Source organism: Mustela erminea, chromosome 11 (genome assembly GCF_009829155.1).
Source record: "Mustela erminea isolate mMusErm1 chromosome 11, mMusErm1.Pri, whole genome shotgun sequence".
NCBI classification, from domain to species: domain Eukaryota; kingdom Metazoa; phylum Chordata; class Mammalia; order Carnivora; family Mustelidae; genus Mustela; species Mustela erminea.
The window spans coordinates 17,743,483-17,770,436 of record NC_045624.1 but is presented as its reverse complement, the minus strand read 5'-3'; the positions used below and the strand labels follow the sequence as shown (position 1 = coordinate 17,770,436).

The 26,954-nt window shown below is 38.8% G+C and overlaps 1 protein-coding gene across 6 annotated transcripts in view; it reads left to right on the top strand.

Moving 5' to 3' along the window:
• Positions 1-26,747, top strand: part of AGBL3 (ATP/GTP binding protein like 3) — a 58,118-nt gene extending 31,371 nt beyond the window's left edge. For 3 of the 6 annotated variants that reach the window (XM_032304358.1, XM_032304356.1, XM_032304357.1), the window contains exons 13-19: positions 1,358-1,444; positions 4,482-4,539; positions 6,491-6,562; positions 15,662-15,710; positions 17,067-17,263; positions 19,954-20,185; positions 24,952-26,746. In XM_032304358.1, the coding sequence (XP_032160249.1) occupies positions 1,358-1,444; positions 4,482-4,539; positions 6,491-6,562; positions 15,662-15,710; positions 17,067-17,263; positions 19,954-20,185; positions 24,952-25,375 (1,119 nt within the window). In that variant the 3' untranslated portion in view covers positions 25,376-26,746. Of the gene's footprint in view, positions 1-1,357; positions 1,445-4,481; positions 4,540-6,490; positions 6,563-9,485; positions 10,124-15,661; positions 15,711-17,066; positions 17,264-19,953; positions 20,186-24,951 lie in introns of those variants that run through there. The other 3 variants (XM_032304359.1, XM_032304360.1, XM_032304361.1) reach the window with 3 other exon arrangements.
• Positions 26,748-26,954: the final 207 nt, after the last annotated feature.

Genomic DNA, 26,954 nt, shown 5'->3' with positions numbered 1-26,954 from the left:
CAGGGGGCCTGCTTTACCCCCTTCCCTCTCTCTACCTGCCTGTCTGCCTACTTGTGATCTCTGTCTGTCAAATAAATCAATAAAAATCTTAAAAAAAAAAAAAAAAACGGGACGCCTGGGTGGCTCAGTTGGTTAAGCAGCTGCCTTCGGCTCAGGTCATGATCCCAGCATCCTGGGATCGAGTCCCACATCGGGCTCCTTGCTCGGCGGGGAGCCTACTTCTCCCTCTGCCTCTGCCTGCCATTTTGTCTGCCTGTGCTCGCTCTCTCCCCCCCTCTCTCTCTGATAAATAAATAAAATCTTTAAAAAAAAAATAAAATAAATAAATTATATGGGGAAAAAGTGCTCTTTAAAACCATTGTTACAAAAATAAACTAGCTTTTATAATTCCTCATGTTGTTACCTTGAGATCTTTATTTCTCTCTACAGATTCAAGTTAGTGTCCAGTGTGTTTTCATTTCACCTTGCAGGATGCCCTTGAACTTTTCTTGCAGGATGTGTCTAGTGGTCACAAAGAAAAGCTGAGAGAGTTCATCTGGGAATATCTTAATTTTTTCCTAGGTTTTGAAGGACAATTATGCCATTTTTTAAGCACTTTGAATATGTTGGTACACTATCTTTTGGCCTCCAAAGTTTCTGATGAGAAATCTAATAAACTTTTTTTTTTTTTAAAGACTTATTTATCTTATAAAGACAGAGCATGCAAGAGGACGGGCAGAGGGAAAGAATCTTCAAGCAGACTCTGTGCTGAGCACAGAGCCTGACACAGAGCTCAATCTCATCACCCTAAGATCATGACTTGAGCTGAAACCAAGTGTCTGAGGCTTAACCAACTGAGCCACCCTGGTGCCCTGAGAAATCTAATAATCTTTTTGCAGATTCTTGTATGTAATAATTTGCTTTTCCCTTGCTACTTTCAAGATTCTCTTTATCTTTGAAAGTTTGATTATAATGTATCTCCTCATACGTTTCTGAGTTCATCTTGGAGTTCATTGAGCTTGGATATTTACATTCATGTCTTTCATCAAATTTTGGAAATTTTCAGACATTATTTCTTCACTTAGTGGCATTTCTGGGTTGCTGGTTTCTCCAGCTCTAAAGCTGGGATGTCTGAAGCAAAAACAAAACAGAGGATCTACTCACCATCCTGCTACTCCTCTGCTCCTGAGGTCCCTAACCAGTCTGCTGCCTTCTTTCCACTTTTTAGAGCCTCTTATGTTTTGTTTTTCTATAATACCCAGGGTTTTTAGCTGTACTTAGAGGAATAGAACGGGAAGTCTCAAGATAGTTTTATATCTGCATATATATGGTCTTTGATGTGTTAAATATTAATTTTAAATATGACTCTTTTATTTAGATAAAAAACAAGAAAAAACACTTGAAAACAAAGAAGGAAAGAAATTCTACCATAGCAAGTCATCAGAACACCAGAGAAGAGCAAGAGGTACGCACCGATCTGGTTATTAACAGTTTTTGAAAAAATGGTTGCAGGAGAACGGCAAGTCATTTCTTGTTATACTTCATGTACCCTAATTCTCCCCCTCCACAGGAAAAGTCAATGATTAAAACTTCGCTCATATTATTTGCTCTTTATAAAAACACAAAAGAATTTTGACAGATAAGAGGTGGATTTTATTAAGGTACTATATTTAAATCACTTAGTTTACTCTGAGAAGTATTTAAGGCATCTTATAAAGATACATCTAGGATAGAAATTAAAACTAAGAAAGCTAATTGAAATGAAGAAAAGTTAAATGGCAGTACAAAGGTGTAGGAATAAACGATGTTGCAATATCGATTTCCTTCATGACAGCATAAGGAGCTCTGCAGATCCATTCATCCAGCAAAAATTGGTGATACTAACACACACACACACACACACACACACAACCATTTAAAGTTTCTGGAAGGTGCCCTAAGGCAAACAGCAAATGAAAAAACACCTATTTGTGAAAATATACTAAAACTTTTTAAAAAGAAAACATCAAGAGCCTGTGGTATTTGAATCAAGATCTTCCCTACCCGCCAGTGCGGCCAAGAACACAGGGCCCCCTCTCTCCACAGATGCCAGTCCGAGGGCTATCTTCCTAAGGAGGGCAGGGCATCAGTATTTCATATCCTGCCTCCAGCTCCCTGTTGTTGAGGTGAAGTTCCAGGTGTGTGCAGCCAATGGGGCTGGGGGGGGCGGTGCTCCCTTCTACCCAGGCCCCATTCATGAGACAGAGATTCTGCTGGGAGTGCCACATTACATATTTTGGCCCCAACTGCCCTTGCCTTGGCTTATAAAATGGTGATTCCACCCCAGAAGAGGCCAATACAGAAGACCTGAGACTACTGCCCTCTTTCCACCTGCAGCTCAGCAACTAAAGTGGGTGTCACTGAGAGAAGAGTGCCATTGTCCCCACCCCCAGCTCCAGACACACTCAGGTCAGAAATTTTGCCTTTGGGGAGAACCAGACAAAAACACATAGCCTTTTTTTTTTTTTTTAAAGATTTTATTTATTTGACAGAGATCACAAGTAGGCAGAGAGAGAGAGAGAGAGAGGAGGAGGAGGAGGAAACAGGCTCCCTGCTGAGCAAAGAGCCCTATGTGGGGCTTGATCCCAGGATCCTGGGATCATGACCTGAGCCAAAGGCAGAGGCTTTAACCCACTGAGCCACCCAGGTCCCCACAAATAGTATTTTTTAAGAACTTTTTATTTTGAAAGAATTACATAGTCAAAGGAAGTTGCAAAGAAATGTATGTACAGGAGCTCTGCTGCAGCCTTTACTTCTCCAGTGTTAATATCCTGCAGACATACCATATCGATGCCGTGAGCCTGACGCTGAAGCACTCCACAGTGTGCACGCACGTGTTTGCGTGCAGTAGTCCTCATAAATTCTTAATTCTGGTCTCGCACACTGTTAAGAGTAATAGTGCATATTTTTACCAGGATACCTTATTTTTGTTTGTAAATTTTGCAGTCTAAGCAACATGAGTATGCTTGGGAGAGGGCCAAGATTATAAAAAAATTTCAGTAAACAAACTCTCTAATCAATATCAATGTGTTAACTCATTTGCAGAACTCAATAACCAAAGTTAGATTTTGTTTGTGGGATTGTTTCTTATTGTTTTCTATGTAGATTTTGTGAGATGCATATATATTTACTTCTCTATGGGGCTCAATGTGGAGCACAATGTGGGACTCAATCCCAGGACCCTGGGATCATGACCTCAGTCAAAGGCAGAAACATAACAAATGGCCACCCAGGAGCCCCTATTTTTAAGTTATTTTAAAGTATCCTAGTTAACTCTATTTCCTACCAGGCCATTCTCAATAATTGATTTGGAAGACTTTCTGCAAAACAATTATGGATTATCATGGTTAGCATTAGGAGATCATGGTCATAAGGACACTGGCCTGGTGATTTTCTGTAAAATGAATGTGGTAGTTTATTGCTTACATCATCATTTCAATCAAGGAAAGGGGGCTAAAAATGACAGAGTTCATCAAATCAAGTCTTATCACAAGTGAATTTTTCCAGCCTAATTTTACCTCTTATCTCTCCAAATTCTTGTGATTATATAATATTGCTGTTTTTAACTTTGTATTTTTTTCTAGAATATTTCCTTTCTCTGTGCCTTTAGTAATCAAGTTTTGATTTTTATACTTTCATTTTCATAACGATCATGTCAAATCTTTTGCTGCCAATTTTATCTACAAAGAAAGGAAGTTTAGTTTTTAACTCTCTTTCATAGTCCACTTTTCAGCATGAGTTGATATGCATAGCATGTTGGCAAAAAAATGTTGATGTTTTCAATATTTTTTTCCTTTCCGTTGCCCTTTTGGAAAATGTTTCATAATATCCACATAGCATAGATACAGAAACAAAAGTTTGGAAAAAAACTTTTTGAACAAAGTTTGGTCACATGATTTATAGACTATTCAGGATTTGTTGTCATAATTCTACGGTGTTTTATGTCTCATTTAGTCTAGCTGGGTCATTACAACCTTTTCGAGGTAGAAAACAATGTCATGTGTATGCTCTTACTACTCTGGACTTTGACAAGCTATGAAAAAGTATTTTTTATCTTTTTTAAACAAGGATAGTTTTGTAATCAATTATACACTTTCACACAATTTTATATATTTTTACTCATTTCATATTCTTACCTACATATTCTCATTTCAATGAGATTATAAGCATACTTTTTTTGTCTCTTTCTCATTGTAAATAAATTCTATATGAAGTAAAAAAGATTTTTAACTCCCTTTAGTAGTGCCAAAATATCAGTATTTTCTTCTCATTGTTGTAGGAGAAAAGTGGTGTTATGAAAGGTATTAAGAGGTTCTGATTTAAGAGGCATTTTTGTCTACTCTAAACCTATGATAAAATGAGAAATGTTGAAAACTGTTATACCAAGGATGATACAGGAAATATACTGCATCTTCATATTTATAACATAGTATTGTTTTCCTTTTGGTGCTGTGTTCCATTAGGCGTGTGATAAAGGACATTTAGTGCAAAGACACAGAGAATCAGATTCTGAAGTGAAAGGTAATGTTTTGCTTCTAAACAATTCATTCATTCAACGAACACTTTTTTGTGCCACCTCTTTGAGGTTGTCGTTGTGCTTGGTGCTAGGGATATGAAGTAAGCTACACCATTTCTTACTCTAAGCAGCTCATTTTTAAAAGGGGGAGAAAAACAAGTAAACAAATTGACTGCAGTGTTACAGGTACAATGCCAGTATTCCACACTGGGCTCCTAGAGAGCACAGAGAAAGGAGTGGTCAACTACACCAGAGGGTTGGAGTGAGTGGCCATGAACTTGATGAATGTCTCTGATTTGAGAGGTTTTTCAGAATATAGGAATTTTAGGTTTAAAAAAACCCCTCATTTCTTAACTTAATAGGGGATGAGCTCAGGAGAGAAAACTATGGGCTATTCATTTACTTCTACTGGAATCTGCTAAGTTGGATATGAATTTGACTCTATCTGCATTACTATTCATTTATACCACACTTATTTCCAAAAAAGGATTTGAGAGAACCTAATTAAAAATATATGTACATATATATATCCATTTAGTTTATGATCTGGCAGACTAACTAGAAATAGAAATGGGAATAATAACCACACCAAGGAAAGGGGAAAATTCTATTATAACTAATATGGCTTATTGACTTGAAATTTAACTACTCTTTCTCATAGTGATCATACAAGAAAATCACTTTTAATATATAACTTTAATATAGTCTTCTGTTGAAAGGGGAACCCTCCTACACTCTTGGTGGGAATGCAAGCTGGTGCAACCACTCTGGAAAACAGCATAGAGGTTCCTCAGAATGTTGAAAATAGAACTACCCTATGACCCAGCAATTGCACTACTGGGTATTTACCCTAAAGATACAAACGTAGTGATCCGAAGGGGCACGTGCACCCGAATGTTTATAGCAGCAATGTCTACAGTAGCCAAACTATGGAAAGAACCTAGATGTCCATCAACAGATGAATGGATAAAGAAGATGTGGTATATATACACAATGGAATGCTATGCAGCCATCAAAAGAAATGAAATCTTGCCATTTGCAACGACATGGATGGAACTATCATGCTTAGTGAAATAAGTCAATCGGAGAAAGACAACTATCATATGATCTCCCTGATATAGGAAATGGAGATGCAACATGGGGGGTTAAAGGGGTAGGAGAAGATTAAATGAAACAAGATGGAATTGGGAGGGAGACAAACCATAAGTGACTCTTAATCTCACAAAACAAACTGAGGGCTGCTGGTGGGGGGGTTGGAAGGGGGGTGGGGTTATGGACATTGGGGAGGGTATGTGCTATGGTGAGTGCTGTGAAGTGTGTAAACCTGGCGATTCACAGACCTGTACCCCTGGGGATAAAAATATATGTTTATAAAAAAAAGATATGGAAAAAAATATATAGTCTTCTGTTGAAAATTTAGTATCAAAAATTAGAACTGAAAAGCGCATTTTAACCTTTTTCTATGTCTGAGCACATATACTCCACGTTAATTAACTACAGAATGTTCATGTTGTTTTGCAACCTACATTTTCATTTAAAATTACAGTATATTATAAACTTCTATGTTATTAAATGGTGGCAAAGTATTCCATTGTATTAGTGAACCTTAAATTTACCTACCTCCCTTGTTAAACTTTTCTTTTGCTTCTTTTCTGTTATGATAATGAAGACCTTATAACTCTACTTGTGTACATTCTTATTTATGATAGACTCCTAGAAAGGAATTGCTGACCCAAAGGGTATGAACATTTTTTAGACTTTAACAATAAAGAGCAAAAATGCAACAAAAATTCATATGTGAGAACCGTTTGCATTAGTTTATTATTTATAGAAAAACTATAAATAGCTAAACTATTTACCTGTTCTAGCCTTTTTGTTTAAAAAAAGAAAAAATATGAAGTGTAAAAGATTCAAATTATTTTCATGCTACTAATGATCTTTTGTCATCTTTTCTAGATATAAAGCCGAATGTATCAGATGAGTGTATATTTGATTATTTCAGAAGATCATTTTCTAATCAAGGTTTGGGTGAGTAAACTAGGAATATAGACAGTAATTCCTAGTTTCCTAGCCGTGGTTGAAGTTGGCAGAGTTCTTTTTTTTTTTTTTTTTAAGATTTTATTTATTTATTTGACAGAGAGAGATAAGGGAGACAGAGAACACAAGCAAGGGCAGAGGGAGAGGGAGAAGCAGGCTCCCCACTGAGCAGGGAGCCCAATGCGGGGCTTGATCCCAGGACCCTGGGATCATGACCTGAGCAGAAGCCAGATATTTAATGACTGAGCCACCCAGGCACCCCACAGTCCCAGGACTTCCATTAGCACCCCAAAAATCACATTTAAATGGCACATCCCTTTATTCTCTTTCAATATGGAATAGCCACTTAGCCTTTCTTTGTCATGCACAGCCCTGGCATTTTTGAAGGTCAAGGGCCTGTTGTCTTATACAATGTTTGGTTTTAAAGTTTTAATGCACTCAAGAGTTACCTGGGAAGTTTATGGAAACCCCAGCTTCTGAGTCTGAGCTGGTCTTTGTTGTTAGCCCCTGAATCACATTTTTATAAGATACTTGATAATTCTGATGTTGGCAATTTGCAGGCCATACTTAGTGACTTGCCACTTTAGGAGCTATCTTGAGAGATGGTGAAAGGCCAGACGGTTAGGACCTAGCCCCTCAAACCCTTCTTCATCCTGCATAGCTTTCTTTCGATACTGTTCTGTTCAAAAGAAAAAGATTTTCTGACAACCACTTGCCACAGCATAGAAACCCAGTCCTATAACATGACGTGCTAGACTTCCGGTGACCCGGCCCCGACTGCCCTCCGGTTCCGCCTCTTGCCGTCCTCGGCCTTGCACCTTTAGGCCTCAGCAAAGATGATCTTCTTGTAGCCTCAGAATAGATCCGTCTTACCACTGTGCTTTGTCTCCTGTTGTCTTCTCTGCCTGAAACATATTAAATTTTAGTAAGGTATCAAATTCTAGTAAGGCTCATACAGAGTTCATTTTAAGAAGAGTTAGAAAGATTGAGTGATACTGATGTACACAAACGGCTCTGCTTGTTCAGAAAACAGGATCAGATCCAGCCTGGAAATCTCGGGGACTGTTTTCTTGAGAGAATTGATCCTTAAATTATGATGCAGTCTTAAATGACAAAGTTGGGCATTTAGCAGAGGGCAGAGAGTGACTTCCTTGAATTCTTAAAAAAAAAATTTGGGGGGCGGGGGTCCGTGGTTTTGTGATCTTGTATGTGAATTCTTTCCTTACTTGAGATATGTCTGGGACTAGAAATAACTCACTCAGAGCCTTTTGACTTCTGTCATCTCTTACCAATATTTATTCTCCCCTTTCTAGAGAGAATAAAACTCTATTTGATAGAAAGACAGAAGCAACCTAGCTGAGGGATTCTGCTTTGTCATCCATCAGGATGATGATTGTTAAAATAATCCCAGCAGAACAGACTTAAACTTCCTGTGATATATAAGTAAAATTTACACCTTGTCAATATCTATTCATGTCTTAACTCAGTATTTTAACCTTCCTGACACTGTTCTTCTGTCTCAGCCACTCTCTTATCAGTCCTTGTTATGTAATCTCCTTGTCATGTTTCTTCATGTTCTTTTAAAAATCTGATGGTCATCTGCTTCCCGGAAGTCTCATGTTATACTGTCAAGTATTGTGCTAGATACTAGGATAAAGTAGAAATACAGTCTATTCTCAGTAAGTAGAGTGACAAGAGGCAACAGAAATATAATGTGATCAATGCTACGTGCTGTGTTATGGGATTATATAGGAGTTGTTCGGGGAGAGGTGAGTACCAGAGAAATTATCTCAAGAAAGACAACTGTTAGAATTCCAGGGTCCAAATGAATATATATATATATATATATATATATATAGCCAAGATATGAATCTATTAAGAATTAAGACAAGGGGCACCTGGGTGGCTCAGTGGGTTAATCCTCTGCCTTCAGCCTAGGTCATGATCTCAGGGTCCTGGGATCAAGCCCCACATCAGGCGCTCTGCTCAGCAGGGAGCCTGCTCCCCCTACCCCCTGCCTGCCTCTCTGCCTACTTGTGATCTCTGTCTGTCAAATAAATAAAATTTTTTAAAAAAGAATTAAGACAAAATACAGCAAACTAAATCCCATATTAAAAGGATTATACACAATGACCAAACAGAATTTACCTCAGAAATGTGAGACTGATTTAACATATGAGAAAATTAAACAATGTAGACTTCCAGGGAAGATGGTGGAGTACGAGGATCCTATGACCACCTCATCCCAAAGACAGAGCTAGGTAAAATAACCCAGAAAGTGACCCAAAGACTGCAGAACAGACTCATGATAGCTAAGTGTAGAGAAGAGGACACATCCTTGTTCTACCCCACAAGAGGAGGGTAGGAAGGGCAGAGATGAGGCCGGGAGCTAAATGGACTGGTGGGACTATTAGCTACAGGGAGGAATGCCACAAAGATGGAAAGGGAAGAGTACCAGACCCGCACAGCAAGAACCCCAGGCCTGGAGAACCTGGAAGAAAACAAGAGGGGCATAATTTTGAGAGTTCTTAGAATTGGAGGAGCTTAATACCTGGAAATTTAAAAATCAGTGGGCTCAACTCTTGGGAGAGCCAGGACGGCAGAAGGAAACTTCATCCCCCCACCCCTTAAAGAAACAGCACAACACACTGCCCCACTGAGATACAGCATGAACACAGCAGTTTGAAAAACACATGGGATATATATGAGGGAGATTTGTTTACTCATCTCAGAGTGTATTCGAGAGGGGCAGGGATCTTTGGGAGACTTCTCCAGAAATAAAAGAACTAGCAGGTGCCATTTCCCTACCCCACCCACCAGCCTAGATAGATGGACACCTGTGGGACACAATACAGTGCCAACACTCGTGACCTAACTTGCTAACAGTGTGCCCCACCCCCACATTCTCTTTCAGACGCACCCCTCCAAGCAGTCCTCAGCTCCACGTTGTCTCCCACAGCAGACCTGCACAAACCTCCTAACTCCATGTGAACTGCCCCTCCAATATACCACTGGCAGGAACCCACCTAAGGCAGTTCCACAGGCCTGGAAGGGTGCATGCAGTTATGAGAGACCAGCACCATTCCAAAGTGACTCCCACACACACCAGTCCACCTGCAGCCCTTGCAGTAGGCTGGGGCAGACATGTAGTCCGATAGCAGGTAACACCCACCAACCAAAGCTTCTCAGATAACACAGGGAAAGTGCCCAGCAGGTTGGTGCTACAGTATCTCTGGCAAATGCTTAGTTTGACTCCAACTCAAGCCCAAAGCAGTCCTTGATTAGCACACTGACAACACAGGATCAAAATGCTACCCACATTAGGCAAAGAGAGCCAATGCTGATGATGACTGGACTGGAGGCAAAAGTGACTCAACCATAATAGTAAGGTGCACAAAATACAAAAGATGAGATGCCCTTTAAGCACCAGGTTCTGGTGAGCAGGGGACATTGCATTATAGAGCACCACAAAACCTCTTCTTCACAGGCCACTACTTTGGAAAACAGGAGATATAGCTGACTTTCCTAACACCTAGAAACACACACTGAGAATTATGTTCCAAATGAAGGAAAAGGACAGAATCACAGCAAGAGAACTAAACAAAATGGAGATGAATAAATGCTTGATAGAAAATTTAAAGTAATGGTCACAAAGATACTCACTGGACTTGTGAAAAGAGTGGAGGACCCCAGTGATACCCTAAACAAAGAGATAGAAAGCCAATCAGAGATGAAGAACTCAATAACTGAAATTAAAAATATGTCAGTTGGAAAAAACAGTAGACTAGATGTGACAGAAGAATGGATCAGCATCCTGGAGAACAGTAATGGAAAGCAATCAAGCTGAATGAGAGAAAAACATAATAAAAATTGAAATCAGACTAAGAGAACTCAGTGACACCATCAGGTCTAATAATATTTGCATTATAGGAATCCATAAGGAGAAGAGTGAGAAATGGGAGCAGAAAATATATTTGAAGAAATATCTGAAAACTTCCCAAATCTGAGAAAGAAAACAAAAATCCAGGTCCAGCAGGCTCAGAAAGACCCCAACAAAATCAACCCAAGGAGGTCCACACCAAGAGACATAGTAATAAAATAGGAAAAAGTTGTGACAACAAGAGAATTTTAAAAGTAGCAAGAGAAAAAAATAATTACATACAAAGGAAACCCCAGAAGGCTACTAGCTGATTTTTCAGCAGAAACTTTGCAGGCCAGAAGAGGTTGTCATACTATATTCAAAGTGCTAAGAGGACAAAATAATACTCTAGCAACCAATAATAGTCTACCCAGCAAGGCCATCATTCACAATAAAAGGAGAGATAAAGAGTTTCCCAAATAAAAGTTAAAGGAATACATGATCCCAAAGCCAGCCTTACAAGAAATGCTAGAGGGGAGTCTATGAGGGAAAGGAAAGACCATAATCAGGAGTAAGAAAGTAGGAAGCACAACAGCAATAAAATTATATCTATAAAAAATCAGTCAAGGATTTCACTAAATGAAAGAATGTAAAACATGACACCATATACCTGGAATGGAAGGAGAGGAGTAAAGAATGAGTTCAAAATTAAGCAACTATCAATTTAATATAGACTGCCGTATATCTAAGATGTTATATAGAAAACTGACAGTAACCACAAGTCAAAAATCAGTGATACACAAAAAATAAAGAGAAAGGAATCCAGGTATATCACTAAAGAAAGCCAGCAAATCATGTGAGAAGAGAGCAAAAGAAGAAAGGAATGGAGAACTACAAAATCAACCAAAAAACAAGTAACAACATGGCAATAAGTACATACCTATCAATAATCACCTTGAATGTAAATGGACTGTATGTGCCAATCAAAAGACATAGGGTGACAGAATGAATAAAAAGCAAGACCCATCTATATGCTGCCTACAAGAGATTTGTTTAGACCTAAACATACATGCACATTGAAAGTGAAGGAATGGAAAAATATTTATCGTGCAAATGGAAGTGAAAAGAAAGCTGAGGTAGCAGTAGTTACATCAGAAAAAATATACTTCAGAGTGAAACAAACAAAATACACTTCAAAACAAGAGACAAAGAAGTACATTACATAATCATCAAGGAAACATCCAACAAGAAGTTATAACATTTATAAATATTTATACACACAACAGATACATAAAGCAGCTAGTAACAAACATAAAGGAAGTAATCAATAGTAATATAATAATAGTAGGGGACTTGAACCACCCCACTTATATCAATAGATAGATCATCCAAACAAACAGAAAATAACAAAAACACAGAGGCATTGAATGACACATTGGACCAGACGGATCTAACAGATATATGCAGAACATTCCATCCTGAAACAGAATACACATTTGACAAAGTCCAACATATAATTCATGATAAAAGTCTTCCACAAAGTAGGTTGAGAAGGAACATACCTCAAAATAATAAAGGCCATATATTTAAAAACCCACAGCTAACAGCATACGCAATGGTTAAAAACTGAGAGCTTTCCCCCAAGATCAGGAACAAGGATGTCCACTCTTACCACTGTTATTCAACATAGTACAGGAAGTCCTAGCAATCAAGACAAAAAGAAGCATCCAGATTTGTAAGGAAGAAGTAAAACTTTCACTATTTGCAAATGACATGATACTACATATAGAAAACCCTAAAGACTCCACCAAAAAACTGATGAGTGACAGCAGGGAGCCTGCTTCCCTTCCTCTCTCTCTGCCTGCCTCTCTGCCTGCTTGTGATCTCTGTCAGATAGGTACATAAAATCTTTAAAAAAAAAAAAAAACAAAAAGGGCGCCTTGGTGGCTCAGTGGGTTAAGCCGCTGCCTTCGGCTCAGGTCATGATCTCAGGGTCCTGGGATCGAGTCCCGCATCGGGCTCTCTGCTCAGCAGGGAGCCTGCTTCCCTCTCTCCCTCTCTGCCTGCCTCTCCATCTACTTGTGATTTCTCTCTGTCAAATAAATAAAATCTTTAAAAAAAAAACAAACAAAAAAAACTGATGAGTGAATTCAGCAAGGTTGCAGGATACAAAATCAATATACAGAAATTTGTTGCATTTCTATACACTAATAATAAAGCAATAGAAAGAAAAATTAAAACATCCCACTTACAATTTCACCAAAAATAATAGAAAAACTAGGAATAAACTTAACCAAGGAGGTAAAAGACCTATATTCTGAAAACCATAAAACACTGATGAAAGAAACAAGATAACACAAATGGAAAAATATTCCATGCTCATGGATTGGGAGAGAAAATATGGTTAAAATGTCCTTACTACCCAAAGCAATCTACAGATTTGATGCAATCCCTATCAAAATACTAATGGTATTTTTAATAGAATTCAATCAAATAACACTAACATCTGTGCAGAACCATGAAAGACCCTGAATAGCCAAAGTCATCTTGAAAAAGAACAAGAGTAGAGGTATCACAATCCCAGATTTCAAGATATGCTACAAAACGAGAAATCAAAACAGTATGATAGCACAAAAATAGATCAGAATAGAGAGCCCTAAAAAACAAACAAAAACAAAAAAAAACCCAATTATTTGGTCAATTAATCTTCTACAAAGGAGGCAAGAATATGCAATAAGAAAATGACAGTCTCTTTAACCACTGTTTTTGGGGAAAGTGGACAGCTACATGCAAAAGAATGAACCTGGACCACTTTCTTAAACCATACAGAAAAATAAATTCAAAATGGAGTAAGGTCTTAAATGTGAGATCTGAAACCATAAAAAGCCTACACTAAGAGAGCATAGGCAGTAATTTCTTTGACATTGGCTATGGCAACATTTTGCTACATATGTCTCCTAAGGCAAAGGAAACAAAAGCAAAAATAAACGATTGAGACTACATGAAAATAAAAAGCTTTTGTACATCAAAGGAAACAATCCAGAAAACTGAAGGAAAACCTACCGAATGGGAGAAAATATCTGCAAATGGCATAGCTGATAAACAGTATCTAGAATATATAAAGAACTAATACAACTCAACACCCAAAAAAAGAAAAAAATAATAATCCAATTAAAAATGGGCCAAAGACATGAACAGACATTTCTCCAAAGAAGGCGTACAGATGGTCAATAAACACATGGGAAGATATTCAGCATCACTCATCGTCAGCGAAATGCAACTTAAAACCACAATGAGATATCCCCTCATAACTATCAGAATTGCTAAAATCAAGAACATAAGAAACAACAGGTGTTTGCAAGGATGCAGAGAATCGGGAAACTTTGTGCACTGTTGGTGGGAATGCAAGCTGGTGTGGCCACTGTGGAAAACAGTATGGAGATCCTCAAAAAATTAAAAAGAATTACTATATGTTCTAGTAACTCCACTACTAGTATTTACCCAAAGAATATAAGAACACTAATTCAAAAAGATCTGTGCAGCCCAATGTTTATTGCAGCATTATTTACAATAGACTTGGGCCTACAAGATGTCTGTCATTGTTGCCAGCCATAGAAAAGCCATCAAAATGTTGGGTCTGCCATTAAATCACATTTTCAACATGTGGGACAAGAACATCCTCTAATTTGGAAATAGTTTGAAGATGAGAATACAGGGAAACACTACAGTAAAATAATTTATATGCTGTTTCTCTAAAACTGTTCGAAGATCTTTGAAGAAGCACCATGGACTGTACAAAAGGATTCATTGCACCTGAACTATTTGTATTGTGTGTAGATTATGACAAAAACTCATACAGTGGAGGGGGGGGTGACATTTAGGGGAAGAAAGACTGCCTCAAAACCCAAAGATAAGTTACCTAAAGGGGCAGCCAAATGAAACCGCCAGGAAAACTGTAATTTATTTGAAATCCACCTTCAGATTACCTCCGTGCTTTATAAACATTTTCCCTGAAAAAGAAGTTTAACATATGGTGACAGTCAGGGTGTTTCAGAGGGTCTAAAAACAATGGACATTTCAGACATGCAGCGCCTACATGATGAATTTAAAGATGCAGATGGCCTGAATGCCAGAAAGCTAATCTGCTAAAAACAAGCTTGGATATTTTTAGAAAGATGGAGACTAATTCCTTACAAGTCCAAAAACCTGCTGCTGCCAATAAGTAAAATCATATTCCATACTCAGGTTTGTCTGTTGATGGAGTCTCTAACTTGATGTCATTGCACTGGACCGCCACCAGGGGCCAGCGTAAAAGTGGGCTCGGTAAGAGGAGACGGCATGTCCGATCTCTGAATGTGCTCAGTGTTAACACTACCTAAAAGGAGGAACATCCTAAAGGTACAGGCAATTCAGAGAAGTATTATCAGAAAAGGAAACACAAAATGCAAAAAGATCCTTCTTTATCATGGGACATAAACCCGTTATTGTTCATTTTTATTAAATATAGGAAGTATCTGTTAGCTCGATTATATTTACATTCAGCTTTTAAAATCTTATATTTATGTGTCTTAAAAATGCACAATATGGATTATAAAATTAAAATATCCAATAAAAAATTAAAATCTGTATCAGAGGAGAGAAACAAAAATATTGTTCTATTATTCCCACACATACTGCTTAATATGTTCTCTAAATTACTGCTAGACACCACTGTTAACTGGTCCTATTGTTTTGCTTAAATAATAGTGTTTATGTAACAAAAGCAAATAAAGAATACCTATTTTCAATACCTATTTTATATTTTAATGTTAAAATAATACGTGTGACGTATAGCTAGCTACCTGTTACATATTATACTACTTTTTTGGTCTGTCATGGCTGTGTCCTAGGCAGGCTCTCTAAACAGTTAGTCACCTGACTGTACATGTATATATCCTTCATAGATTAACATATGTATTTTCAGTTCTGAATTGTTTGACAGTTATTGGATAGGCATTTCTACTGTTTGCTATTCTCTTGAAACAGTTTAATTAAAAAGCTTATAGGGGAAATATGTACTAATAAACTTCATGTCTGAGTAAAACAATGGCAGATTAATTGAAGATAAACTCAGTTAAAGTAGCCATTAAATGTATGAATGAGGCAACTGTCAAGAAGTAAAAGTACTAAATTTCATTAATCTTTTTTAAAAAATCTCCATTCAGATATTTTATGGCTTATTCTCTTTTTAGTGAAAATACCGGGACGAGCTCCTGCTTGGTTTCTAAAAAGATATTTGAGGTAGGAGAACTAGATTTCTTCTACCCGACTACCTTATTCCTTTTCCTCTGGCTTCTGTGATTTTGATTGTGAATTAAAGCAACAGGTAAAAGTGGCTTTTTTATAACAATTGTTAATTGATGTCTCCTCATATTCTCCATAGTGTCTGTAGGCTGATGTTAATACATAGCAGTGCTTATCTGATACCATTTGAAGGATATTGAGATTTCAGTATTCCCAAACTATCCCCCATGGATGCCTTAAAATCTACAATTAGACATTTATTTCTATGCATTTGTCATGGCATTATCTGAGTTTCTCTTTTTTAAAAAAAAATACATATTGCTGGTGTAAGATAATTACTTAGCTCTTTGGGATGGATGACTATCCCATTACCACCTAGAAGAGCGATTGGAGCGTCTGTCAGGCAGGGCTAATCCTAGTACCTGGAAACCGGAGGAAGTATTGAAAGTGAATTCAGGAATAACAGGTAAACCTGGTAGTTTCTCTAAACCAGTAATTATTATATCACTAGCTCCCTTGGCAAGTTTTCCTGTTCTAGGAATAATGACACGAGCAACCATCAGAACCATGGAATAGTAAGCATCTGAAGGTAGACTGAAGGTGTCCAACGGAGGAAGCATGGTATGCGCCTTCCTCCTCCCATGGCTCTTCTAAGAACTTGGTTTCTACTCAATATGATGGGTTCTGGGGAAATATGTAGACTCTCCTGCCCCCCGAAACCTACAAAATGGGTAAGAAACCTTATCTTTGGGCATGCCTGTACTTAGCTCTAGAACTGAACGAACTAAGACAATTTTTTAAAAAATCTATCTATAGAGGGGCACCTGGGTGGCTCAGTGGGTTAAAGCCTCTGCCTTCGGCTCAGGTCGTGATCCTAGGGTCCTGGGATCGAGCCCCGCGTCGGACTCTCTGCTCCACAGAGAACCTGCTTTCTCCCCCTCTCTCTGCCTGCCTCTCTGCCTACTTGTGATTTCTCTCTCTCTGTCAAATAAATAAAATCTTAAAAAAAAAATCTATCTATAGAAAGATACCAACCAATACAGGAAAATAAGAGAAAGTAGAAAAAGTATTGGAGTTACAAGCTGTCAATTCTGGCCCCGTTCCTCCCTCTTATTAGCTGCATGGTATTGAGCAAGTAAGCTTAACCAGTCTGATTCCTTAACACTCCCTCTCTGATATAAGATGGGGATAACACCGGCCATCCTGCCTACACCATAGGACTGGTAATACAATATCCATAAGTCTCCTTTACATTCTGCGAGGTGTCATATACAAATATAACATGGCACTACATTACTCTTGCTTAGATAGATGACCGGTGACACTGAAATCAGAGTACGCAATTTCTTTCAGCTCCCAAAATAGGATTCAGAGGCTCAGCAAAGACCAACAAAGACAGTTGTTAGAAACTGGTGAGAAGACAATCCACGAAATAATTCAGCCCAAGAGCACTAATTTGTATGGAAACTGTTTCAAAGTAAAATCCTTCAAGTGTCCCATGAGCACGCAAACTCCCAGCTGGGCTGAGAAGACAAGGATACCAGCAGAAGGTGGTTTATTTGTTTGTTTGTTTGTTTGTTTGGGATTTTAATAAAGACAAAGGTTACTTTCACTGTATCATCATTAATAAATCCTATGAAATTTGGAACTGTTTATAATCAGAAAGGATTAATAGCCATTTTATTCCTGATTCTGAAAAGTGCTTGCCTTATTTAACTTCTATATAAGTTTGATACAGAAAAAAAATTTTAATATAGCTTTGGAAAAAATCTAATTGCCTTATTCCCAATACCTCATCCTTGCTGGCTGCTCCATACCAGAGTATAAAAAAGGAATGAACTAATACACGTTATACGAATGAATCTCAAAATCATTGTGCTGAGTACAAGAAGTCAGACTTATGAAATGCTGTATAAATCTCATGTATAGGAAAAAAAAATCTCATGTATAGGAAATGCAAACGAATTTATAGAGAAAAAAAAAACTAGGTAAAGCTTTCCTGGAGGAAGATGGCATAGAGCAGACGATGAAGGGAAGAATGGACTAGAAAGGAACACTAGGCATCTCTTACGGATGTGTTTTTCTAGATCCTGAATGTGGTGATGGTTTCACAATTGCTTACAGCTGTTGAATTGCCCGTTTCAGTTTCCAGAGCAACTAAGTGAAGCGGAGTTCTCTTCTGCGGAGATGGTAAAGACTGAGGGCAGATGAGCAAATCGGTTTTGGCTGGTTTTTGAAAGGCCTTTCAGACACTGAAGCAGAAGTACTGAGTTAGCAGTTGGGTATGAGTCTGGAGTTCTAGGAAGAGGTCTGGGCTGGATACACATGTAGAAATTTTCAGATAAAGACCACATTCTAGGGCGTGAGCCTGGATGAGGCTCTTAAGTGAGGAGGGATATAGAAGAGGGTTATGGAGCAGACCCGCGGGTGTCCAGTACTGATGGATCAGAAGAAGAAGAAGAACCAACAAAGATATATCTCTAACCTTTTTACAAAGCATAATGTATTTCATGCTTTTATTCTAAGTGTATTCTACTTTTTCTTACGTTGTCTACACACCATCTTGGGCATTATAATTGTACGTAATCTTGCCGCGTCCTTTAAAATGTCTAGTCTTCCTTCAGGCTTTACTCAGGGTTTCTGTCTATCCTTCAGCTCTCTTGCTGAGTATATAGAATTTTTAAGAATTGTGTCAAAATACACATGAAATAAAATTACCATCTTAACTGTTCTTAAGCCTAAAGTTCAGGTATTGTTAAGTACATTCACCTTGGCATGCACACTGTCTCCAAAATTCTTCTCATCTTACTAACCTGAGACTCTGGACCCATTTCACAACTCCCCCTCCTCTCTCTGCCCTGCTCCTGGCAACTCTCCTACTTTGAATCTCTCTTTGACTATTTCTTACATAAGTAGAATCAAATATTTGGAAGACAAATACATTGTCTTCTTGTGACCGGTCTGTTTCACTGAGCATAATGTCTTCAAGTTTCATCCAGGGTGTAGAAGGTGTCAGAATTTCCTTCCTTGTCACGGGCTGAGTGGTACTCCATTGTACACATCGACCACGTGTTGTCTGTCCATGCATCCGTCAGTAGGCATCTGGGTTCCTTCCACCTTTTTGGCTACTGTGAATTGAATAATGCTGCTTCTATGATCATATACAAATACCTCTTTGAGACTCTGCTTTCAACTCTTCAGGGCATAGACCCGGACATAGAATTGCTGGATCATATAGTAATTCTATTTTCAATTTTTTGAGGAACCACCATACTTTTCTTCACAGTGACTGTACCATTTTCCATTCCCAGCAACAGTGCACCAGGGTTCTAATTTCCCCACATCCTTACCAACACTTGTTATTTTCTAAGGTTTTTTTATAGTAGTCTTACCTAATGCAAGGGGGAAGTAAACACTTTTTAATGTTATTAAAATGACCACAATTAACAAAATAAACAATTGCTGCGTATCCTGCAGTTAAGAAGGGATTTCGGGCATGCCCTTCTCACGGTCGTTCCCATATCTCCATCCTTCTGTTTCTCAAGATCAGAAGCTCTGCGGTCACCACTGATTCCTCTCTTCTCTCATCACACATTAATTCATTAGTAAAATCTCAAAATGTAGGATTATAGAACAGCAGGGTCCTGCTAAAACAAACCTCGGATGGTAACACTCAGCTGCTCAAAACCCTTCAGTAGCTCCCCATTTCACGCTCAGTAAAGTCGGTCTTTACAATGGCCTGTACGGCCCCAGGTGAACGCTGTCCAAGCCACCTAGCCGAGCTGCTGTCTTAGCTCTTTCCCCATAATTCAGCCTACTTTAGCCACTTGTGCCATCTTGGTGATCAACAAACTAACATGCTCCTCACTCAGGGCCTTTGCACCTATTATTTTTCTTGCCTAGAATGCTCTTTTACTCTGGTATCTGCTGGACTCACTCCCTAATTCCTCTGACATTCCTCAACTGCACAGGGAGGTCTTCCCTGAACGCCTTGTAAAAAACAGAAGTCAGCCCCTCCCCCAGGAATTCTTTATTTCCCTCCCCCACGCTATTTTATCCTGTAAACTTCAGCATTATCTGACATACTCTATATATTACTTATTTGCTATTTTCTGACCCTGTAATTACAATATAATGGATAAGAATTCTTAGACAGATCCTTGGCACATAATGTTCACTAAGTAATTGTTGAGTTGATTTAGTTCACGTATCTGTGCGTGTATTTGTGGTTGCTCCCCAGATCTGCGTCGCAACTTTAAAAGCAGAATGAAAGAATGTACTTCTTTCCCGAGCAAGAAGACTGGCATAAATTGGACAGATGATGAAAAGAGAATCTACAGGGATAAAAGAATAGCTCAAACTCAAGAGATTCTACAGTATTTGCTCCCTATCATGGAAAGCACTAAAAATGTACAAACCCCTCAGAAGAAACAAATGCTCAACCCAAGAACCAACTTCCAAATTCAACATCAGTAAGTCAATACAATTTTGTCATTCTCAGATATTGACTACATTTTTATAAGGAAGCAAAGTTTAGTAATTCATTATCCTAAGAAACAAACATACGCTCTTAAAAATGGTGGCAGCTACACCCCATTTGACAAAGGGACAAAAACCCAAAGCCATCAGAGAACAATAGATAGGTGACAGGAATAGGTTATCAGGTCTTATTTGATCATTTGCATGAAATCACTCATTAATTTGGATCTCTGAGTAAGTATACGTGCATAACGTATGACGGTAGCCTGACTTCAGATTTCTCCAATGTGTTTAAGGCTTATAATCCTAGGATGCAACCAGAATAAGAAATAATTACCTTGAATTACTTAAGCGTATTAATAGTCAGAGGAAAGCATAAAGAATAAGACCAGATTTCTTTTAAAGATAAAAAAAAATAGAACCATCACTAAGACTAAAAGGAAACATGTATACCTAAGAGACAACAGCAAGCTGAAAACATTATTAACAAATCTTAATGGGGTATCTTTGTACTAGACATGATTCTGTGTTTGCACACACACCATGTGTATTTTACACTCTGCACCTAAGGAAATTGAGGTGCAAAGAGTTTAAGTGATTTGTCCAAGGTCACATAGCCAGCAGACAATCTGTTTTCGGAGTCTGTTATAGTCCCTTTAAAATACAAATGAAAAACAGAGGACCAATAAACTAAATATTCACAGATGACCTACACATCAATGACAAAGTTTTGAATATTTTAGTAGGAAAATGAGCAAAGGCTATGAACCAGAAATTCACAAAAGAAAACAATTGGTCAATAAATATTTTAAATGTTTAATTTCACTTAAAGGAGTGCAAATTAAAGCAATAATGAAATACTATTCGTTTTTGCCTCTCGACGGAAGAATTAATTCACTGATGGTTGGAATATGAATTCATACAGAGTTGTGTTTCTTTTGGCTTTGGGTGGGTTTTTTGATGCAGAGTTTTGGAAGGCAATCCAACAATGTAAATGAAAAATCCTCCATATTATATATTCATTTTGACTAAAAAAATTCCACTTTTAGAAATTAAACCTGGGGATGGGGCGCCTGGGTGGCTTAGTCTGTTAAGTTTCTGACTCTTGAGTTTAGCTCAGGTCATGATCTCAGGGTTGTGAGATCGAGCCCCTCTTCAAGCTCTGTCCTGAGCGTGGGAGCCTACTTAAGATTCACTCTCTCTGGGGTGCCTGGGTGGCTCAGTGGGTTAAAGCCTCTGCCTTCAGCTCAGGTCATGATCCCAGGGTCCTGGGATCGAGCCCCGCATCGGGCTCTCTGCTCCGTGGAGAGCCTGCTTCCTCCTGTCTCTCTGCCTGCCTCTCTGCCTACTTGTCATCTCTGTCTGTCAAATAAATAAAACCTTTAAAAAAAAAAAAAAGATTCACTCTCTCTCCTCCTCCCTCTGCCCTCCCCCACCACTTTCTTTCTCTCAAAAAATGTGCTCGCTTCGGCAGCACGTATACTCAAAAAAAGGAAATTAAACTTCCGGAAGTGGGGGGTGGAAAACCTAGGTAAGAGGTTTCTGTAGTGATGTTCACTTCTTTATTTAAGATTTATTTATTTCGGAGAGAGAATGAGTGAGGGTGGGCAGGGAGAAAATCTGAAGATTCAGATGCTTAACTGACTTAACCCAGGCGCCTTGATGTTCATTTCAGTATCGTTTAAAAGCGTCAAAGAAAAAGGAAACGAAATGAACCTAAATGTTCAACAACAGAAAAAGTGCTTAAATATAGTATGTCCATAGAATGAAGTATTATGTAGCTATGAAATATTGTACAGATTAATTAACATGTGATAATGTTCGCAATGCATAAGTGAATAAAAACTACAAATCAGCTTTGTTATGTTGCATTTACAGACTATGCAAGTCTATTTAAAGTGTGCCTATTATACACATACACATACACACCTAGATCTCCAGTAGCACGTAACCCCAACAATGGTTCTCTCTGGATGAAGCCCTGCAAGAGGGTGATATTCCTCTTTATGTTTCCCCCACAACTTTTTTTTTTTTTAAAGATGTTATTTATTTGACACAGAGAGAGAGATCATAAGTAGGCAGAGAGGCAGGCAGAGAGAGAGGAGGAAACAGCCTCCCCTCCTGAGCAGAAAGCCCGATGCAGGGCTCAATCCCAAAGACCCTGAGATCATGACCTGAGCCAAAGGCAGAGGCTTAACCCACTGAGTCCCCCAATGCCCCCCAACTCTTGATTAATGCCTATTTCTTAATAGTATAACTAGCAAAGTCCATAAAACTATAAGGATAGGCAACTGGTGACAGTTTCTAATCAGAAGGGATAGCTATCGTGCTGGGGAAGGCAGGGCCTAACAGAAATTGTGTCTAATATGTCAGCTAATATGGGCGAGACAGAGAGCACAGGCCCGGGCAAACAAGGGACCAGTCACATTATGATAACACAAGCAGACTCAACGATCCAGAAACTAATAACAAAATAACAATGGACCTAGGCAAAGATGACAGTTAAGACATAGCTTGATTTTTGATTTTTAATTCTTTTTTTAAATAAATATAAGAATTTTTTTTAAGATTTTTTATTTATTTGACAGACAGAGATCACAGGTAGGCAGAAAGGCAGGCGGAGGGCGGGGAGCAGGCTCCCCGCTGAGCAGAGAGCCCGATGCAGGGCTCCATCCCAGGACCCTGGGATCATGATCTGAGCCGAAGGCAGAGGCCTTAACCCACTGAGCCACGCAGGCGCCCCTTGATTTTTAATTCTTATATTCATGAGCGATCTCTTACACACTTTGAACCCTGAAGCGTACTCAGTGTGGACTGGCCTGAGTCTGGAAGGGCAGACAGCTAATAGATTGTATTAATTAAGAACCCTTTGGGTGCAAATAAGAGAAACCAATTTAAGCTACTTTAATCAGAAAGTACAAGGTCGGGTAGGAGGGAAGAAGTATAAGAAAGTCTAAGACACTTTATGGCAATAAAGGGTAGAGAGAATTCAGTCAGGTCTCAGAAAAGGGCTGAAACTAGGGAACGGAAAGCCGCCTGAACTTTGTCCATCTTCAGTCTCCGCTTGTCTCTCTCTGCAGAAAACTCTTCATACCTCACACCCGCACAAATTTGCAACCCCCAACACTTGCGCTTTCAAGACTCTCTCTTCTTCCCAATTCAAAGTTACAGGGAAAGAGAATCTGGTTGGCAACCATGCCAGTGGGTAGAGAACAGATCGTTACAAATGGTGGACGACCCTTGTGGGTCAAGAGGTAGTCCCCAGAGAAGGGCACCTTGTGCCTGGGGTAGGCCCTTCCCCAAAGGATCTACCGTAGGTATACATGGAAACAAGAAAAAAATAGTAAAATAGCAAGCAAGACCATTTTTTTTTTTTTAAGATTTTATTTATTTGACAGACAGAGATCACAAGCAGGCAGAGAGAGAGATGGAGAAGCAGGCTTCCTGCCAAGCAGAGAGCCCGATGCAGGACTTGATCCCAGGACCCTGGGGTCATGACCTGAGCCGAAGGCAGAGATTTTAAACCACTGAGCCACCCAGGCGCCCCCCAAGCAAGACCATTCTTAACAGATTAATTCACTATATACTTCAATACAATCAAGTGGATATTTTTTGCTCTTTGAACTTATTTCTTTATGACTTTATATGTTTTGTCTGACTGGCTCAGCACACGTAATGTCACCCATAGGAAGTGATTACAGAGTAAAGTGAGACTAACCCCCAAAATGAGAAAATCATACTTTTGTCAAACCATTTTAGACATCTTTCCAAGTTTGGACTAGGGAGAGAATACTTAATGTACTTTAACGGCTGGCAGAATTATTATACTAAAGAATGTAACATTTGAACGTAATTATGGGGCTGGAACTTCAATTGTCTGTTCTGTTCTTAACCAAAATGAATGGAGTCTAGGTGGATGCTAATCAGTATCATATTAGCAAGAGGCCGGACACCTCTTCCTCCCTGTCAAACACTGGTCAGAAATCAGATATTAAGGATTAAATCTCATATTCAGCATTCCATCTATTAATGATAAAAATTCTTGAGAGGGCACCTGGGTGGCTCAGTGGGTTAAGCTGCTGCCTTTGGCTCAGGTCATGATCTCGGGGTCCTGGGATCGAGTCCCGCATCAGGCTCTCTGCTCAACGGGGAGCCTGCTTCCCTCTCTCTCTCTGCCTGCCTCTCCGACTACTTGTGATTTCTCTCTGTCAAATAAATAAACAAAATCTTTAAAAAAAAAAATTCTTGAGAAAGACTATGCATATCAAAATGTGACTGGAGAGATTTTTCACTTCGAGGAAAAAGAAACAGATGCACTTTCCATCTTTTGGACTCATATCAATCTTTTTACTGACTATAAAAAAAAATGTGTAGGGTGTAACTGAGTATATTCTAATAGAGTAAACAAGTAGATTTTTAGAGAAAGTGGAATTTTAGAGAACATTTACTTTAACTAGATGTATATAGGTTAGGCACTGCGGCCCAGAGTAGAAGTCGGTAAGCTTGGGTCAGAGCAGGTATCTCAACAAACATACCCTCTTGGCATTCACAAGTACAGGGTTGGAGTAGTTCCAAGAAATCATGACCAGAAACTGAAAACCTAGATCATTCTCACAGAAACAATGGTAAAAATCCTAAGGGAAGATGAATTCACCACAAGATTTTAAAATAAGACTTAAACTGTGACAAATACCTAAAGACTACAAATACCTAGGGTACATGACAAGAGAAAAACTCATGTATTTCATTTCTTTCCTAGACAAAAGCCAGCAACTTACATAAATGTAAAGAGATTCAGCACATCTTGGACACCACCCAGAAATCACCCTCTTATAAGCCAACGGAATCTGACAGTCAGCTCTCTAGAGTGGCTCCAGTCCGTGTCCCAGAGACCACTTGAAAACCTGTCACCTCTCAAAGTGCCCAAGAAAAAGAAAAAACACTCTCGAATCAAGGCCACAAAGACTAAAGACGTAAAACCTGTCACCAGCAAATGGGAGGCTTATCCCTCAAGTCTCGAAAAGGACGCGGATATTAGCAAAGAAAAGAGTCTTCAAGCTGAAGAATGCAACGAGCAAAACTCTTTGCAAATAGCTCCACATCCAGCTAAAAATAAGGATGAGCAACCAAGTAAGAAGTACGGACAACCTGCCTTCTATTTGAACCTCCAGAGGGACAAATAATTCAGCTTTATGCTACTCTGAAAACCTTGGATGAAAATACCCTATGCTTACCTAGTAAAAAGGAAAAGAAAGAAAAAAGCCCTCCCTACCCACTCTCGCGCGCCACCCCCCCTTACAGATACATATGCATATCCCAACTACAAGGTCCAGATAACCCATCTTCATTAGTGGCAACATCTTTCAGAGATTTAGAAAGAAATCCAGAGAAAATACAGAAAATTTAAAATCACTTATTTATATTTAATTTTTGTCAGGATGGAAAAAAAATCTATGAACTTCTGAATTCTTCCAAAACAACGTGTGCATTAGAACACCAAAAAACTAAGAACTCAAGGACGGAATGACATCTACTATCAATGACTCTAACATTCCTAGTAGGCACCTTAATAAATCAATCAACAAACATCTTTTCTTGAATTTCTTTTAGTGTGCTAGAAACCATCAATGGTATAAAAGACATTTCTCCCCACTAGATTACTGTATAATTGTACATGTAAAACACACAAGACTAACATAATTACAGAGTAAGATGGTACCTAGGAAAGTGCTAAGTTGTACACATGTGACAGTTAAAGAAAATACTATGTATTAAAGGGTGTTAATTGCACAAAGCAAGTGTGTCACAAAATAGCACCGAAATGGATAGTTGATGGTTTACAGTGGTCATTTTACTTCTCAAAATGTAGCAACAATGTAAAAGATGAGATGTGCTGTTTGCTTTAGAGCTAATAAATGTCCATTTCCAGCCATTTATTTATGTGAAAGCAAGTGGAACATCTCAGTTTGTCATTCATAAGACAGTGGAGGGATTCCTCAAGGACACTATAGAGAAATAGGTACGTCAGGCAAATAAGTCAAGATGGATGTGATGAGTGAGAAAAGAGATACAGGCTATAAGCTAATTAGGTTATGGTAGCAAGACGGAACTAAGAAATCCCAAGGTTGGGTAGTCTACTCCCAACAATCCCAAAAGCCAGAGGGTTCGAGAACTCACTGGGGTAGTAAAAGAGTAACTATATTTCTGTTTTGGTTTTCTGTTTTAATAGAGTTTGTTTTTTAGAATAAGTTCACAGCAATACTGAGCAGAAAGTATTTCCCATAAACCCCTGGACACCCACACCTACATAGCCTCCCCATTATCACCATCGCCCACCATCTGTTAGAACTAAGGACCCTATACTGATACATCATGACGATCCAAAGCCCATAGTTTACATTAGGGTTTACTCAGGATGTTGTACTTTCTGTTGGTTTGGACAAATGTCTACTGAGATCTACCATTACAGTACCATACAGATTAGTTTCACTGGGGCCCCTGGGCTTGCTCAATTAAGCAGAGTCCTGGGATCAAGTCCTGCATCTGGCTCCCTGCTCAGCAGGGAGTCTGCTTCTCCCTCTCCCTCTCCCCCTTCCCCACTGCTCATGCTCTGCTTTCTCAATCTCTCTCAAATAAATCTTTAAAAAAAAAAAAAGAGTAGTTTCACTGCCCTAAATATTCTCTCTGCATATTCATCTTTCTCTCCCCATTAAACCCTGGCAACTACTCATCTTTCTGCTGTCTGTATAGTTTAACCTTTTC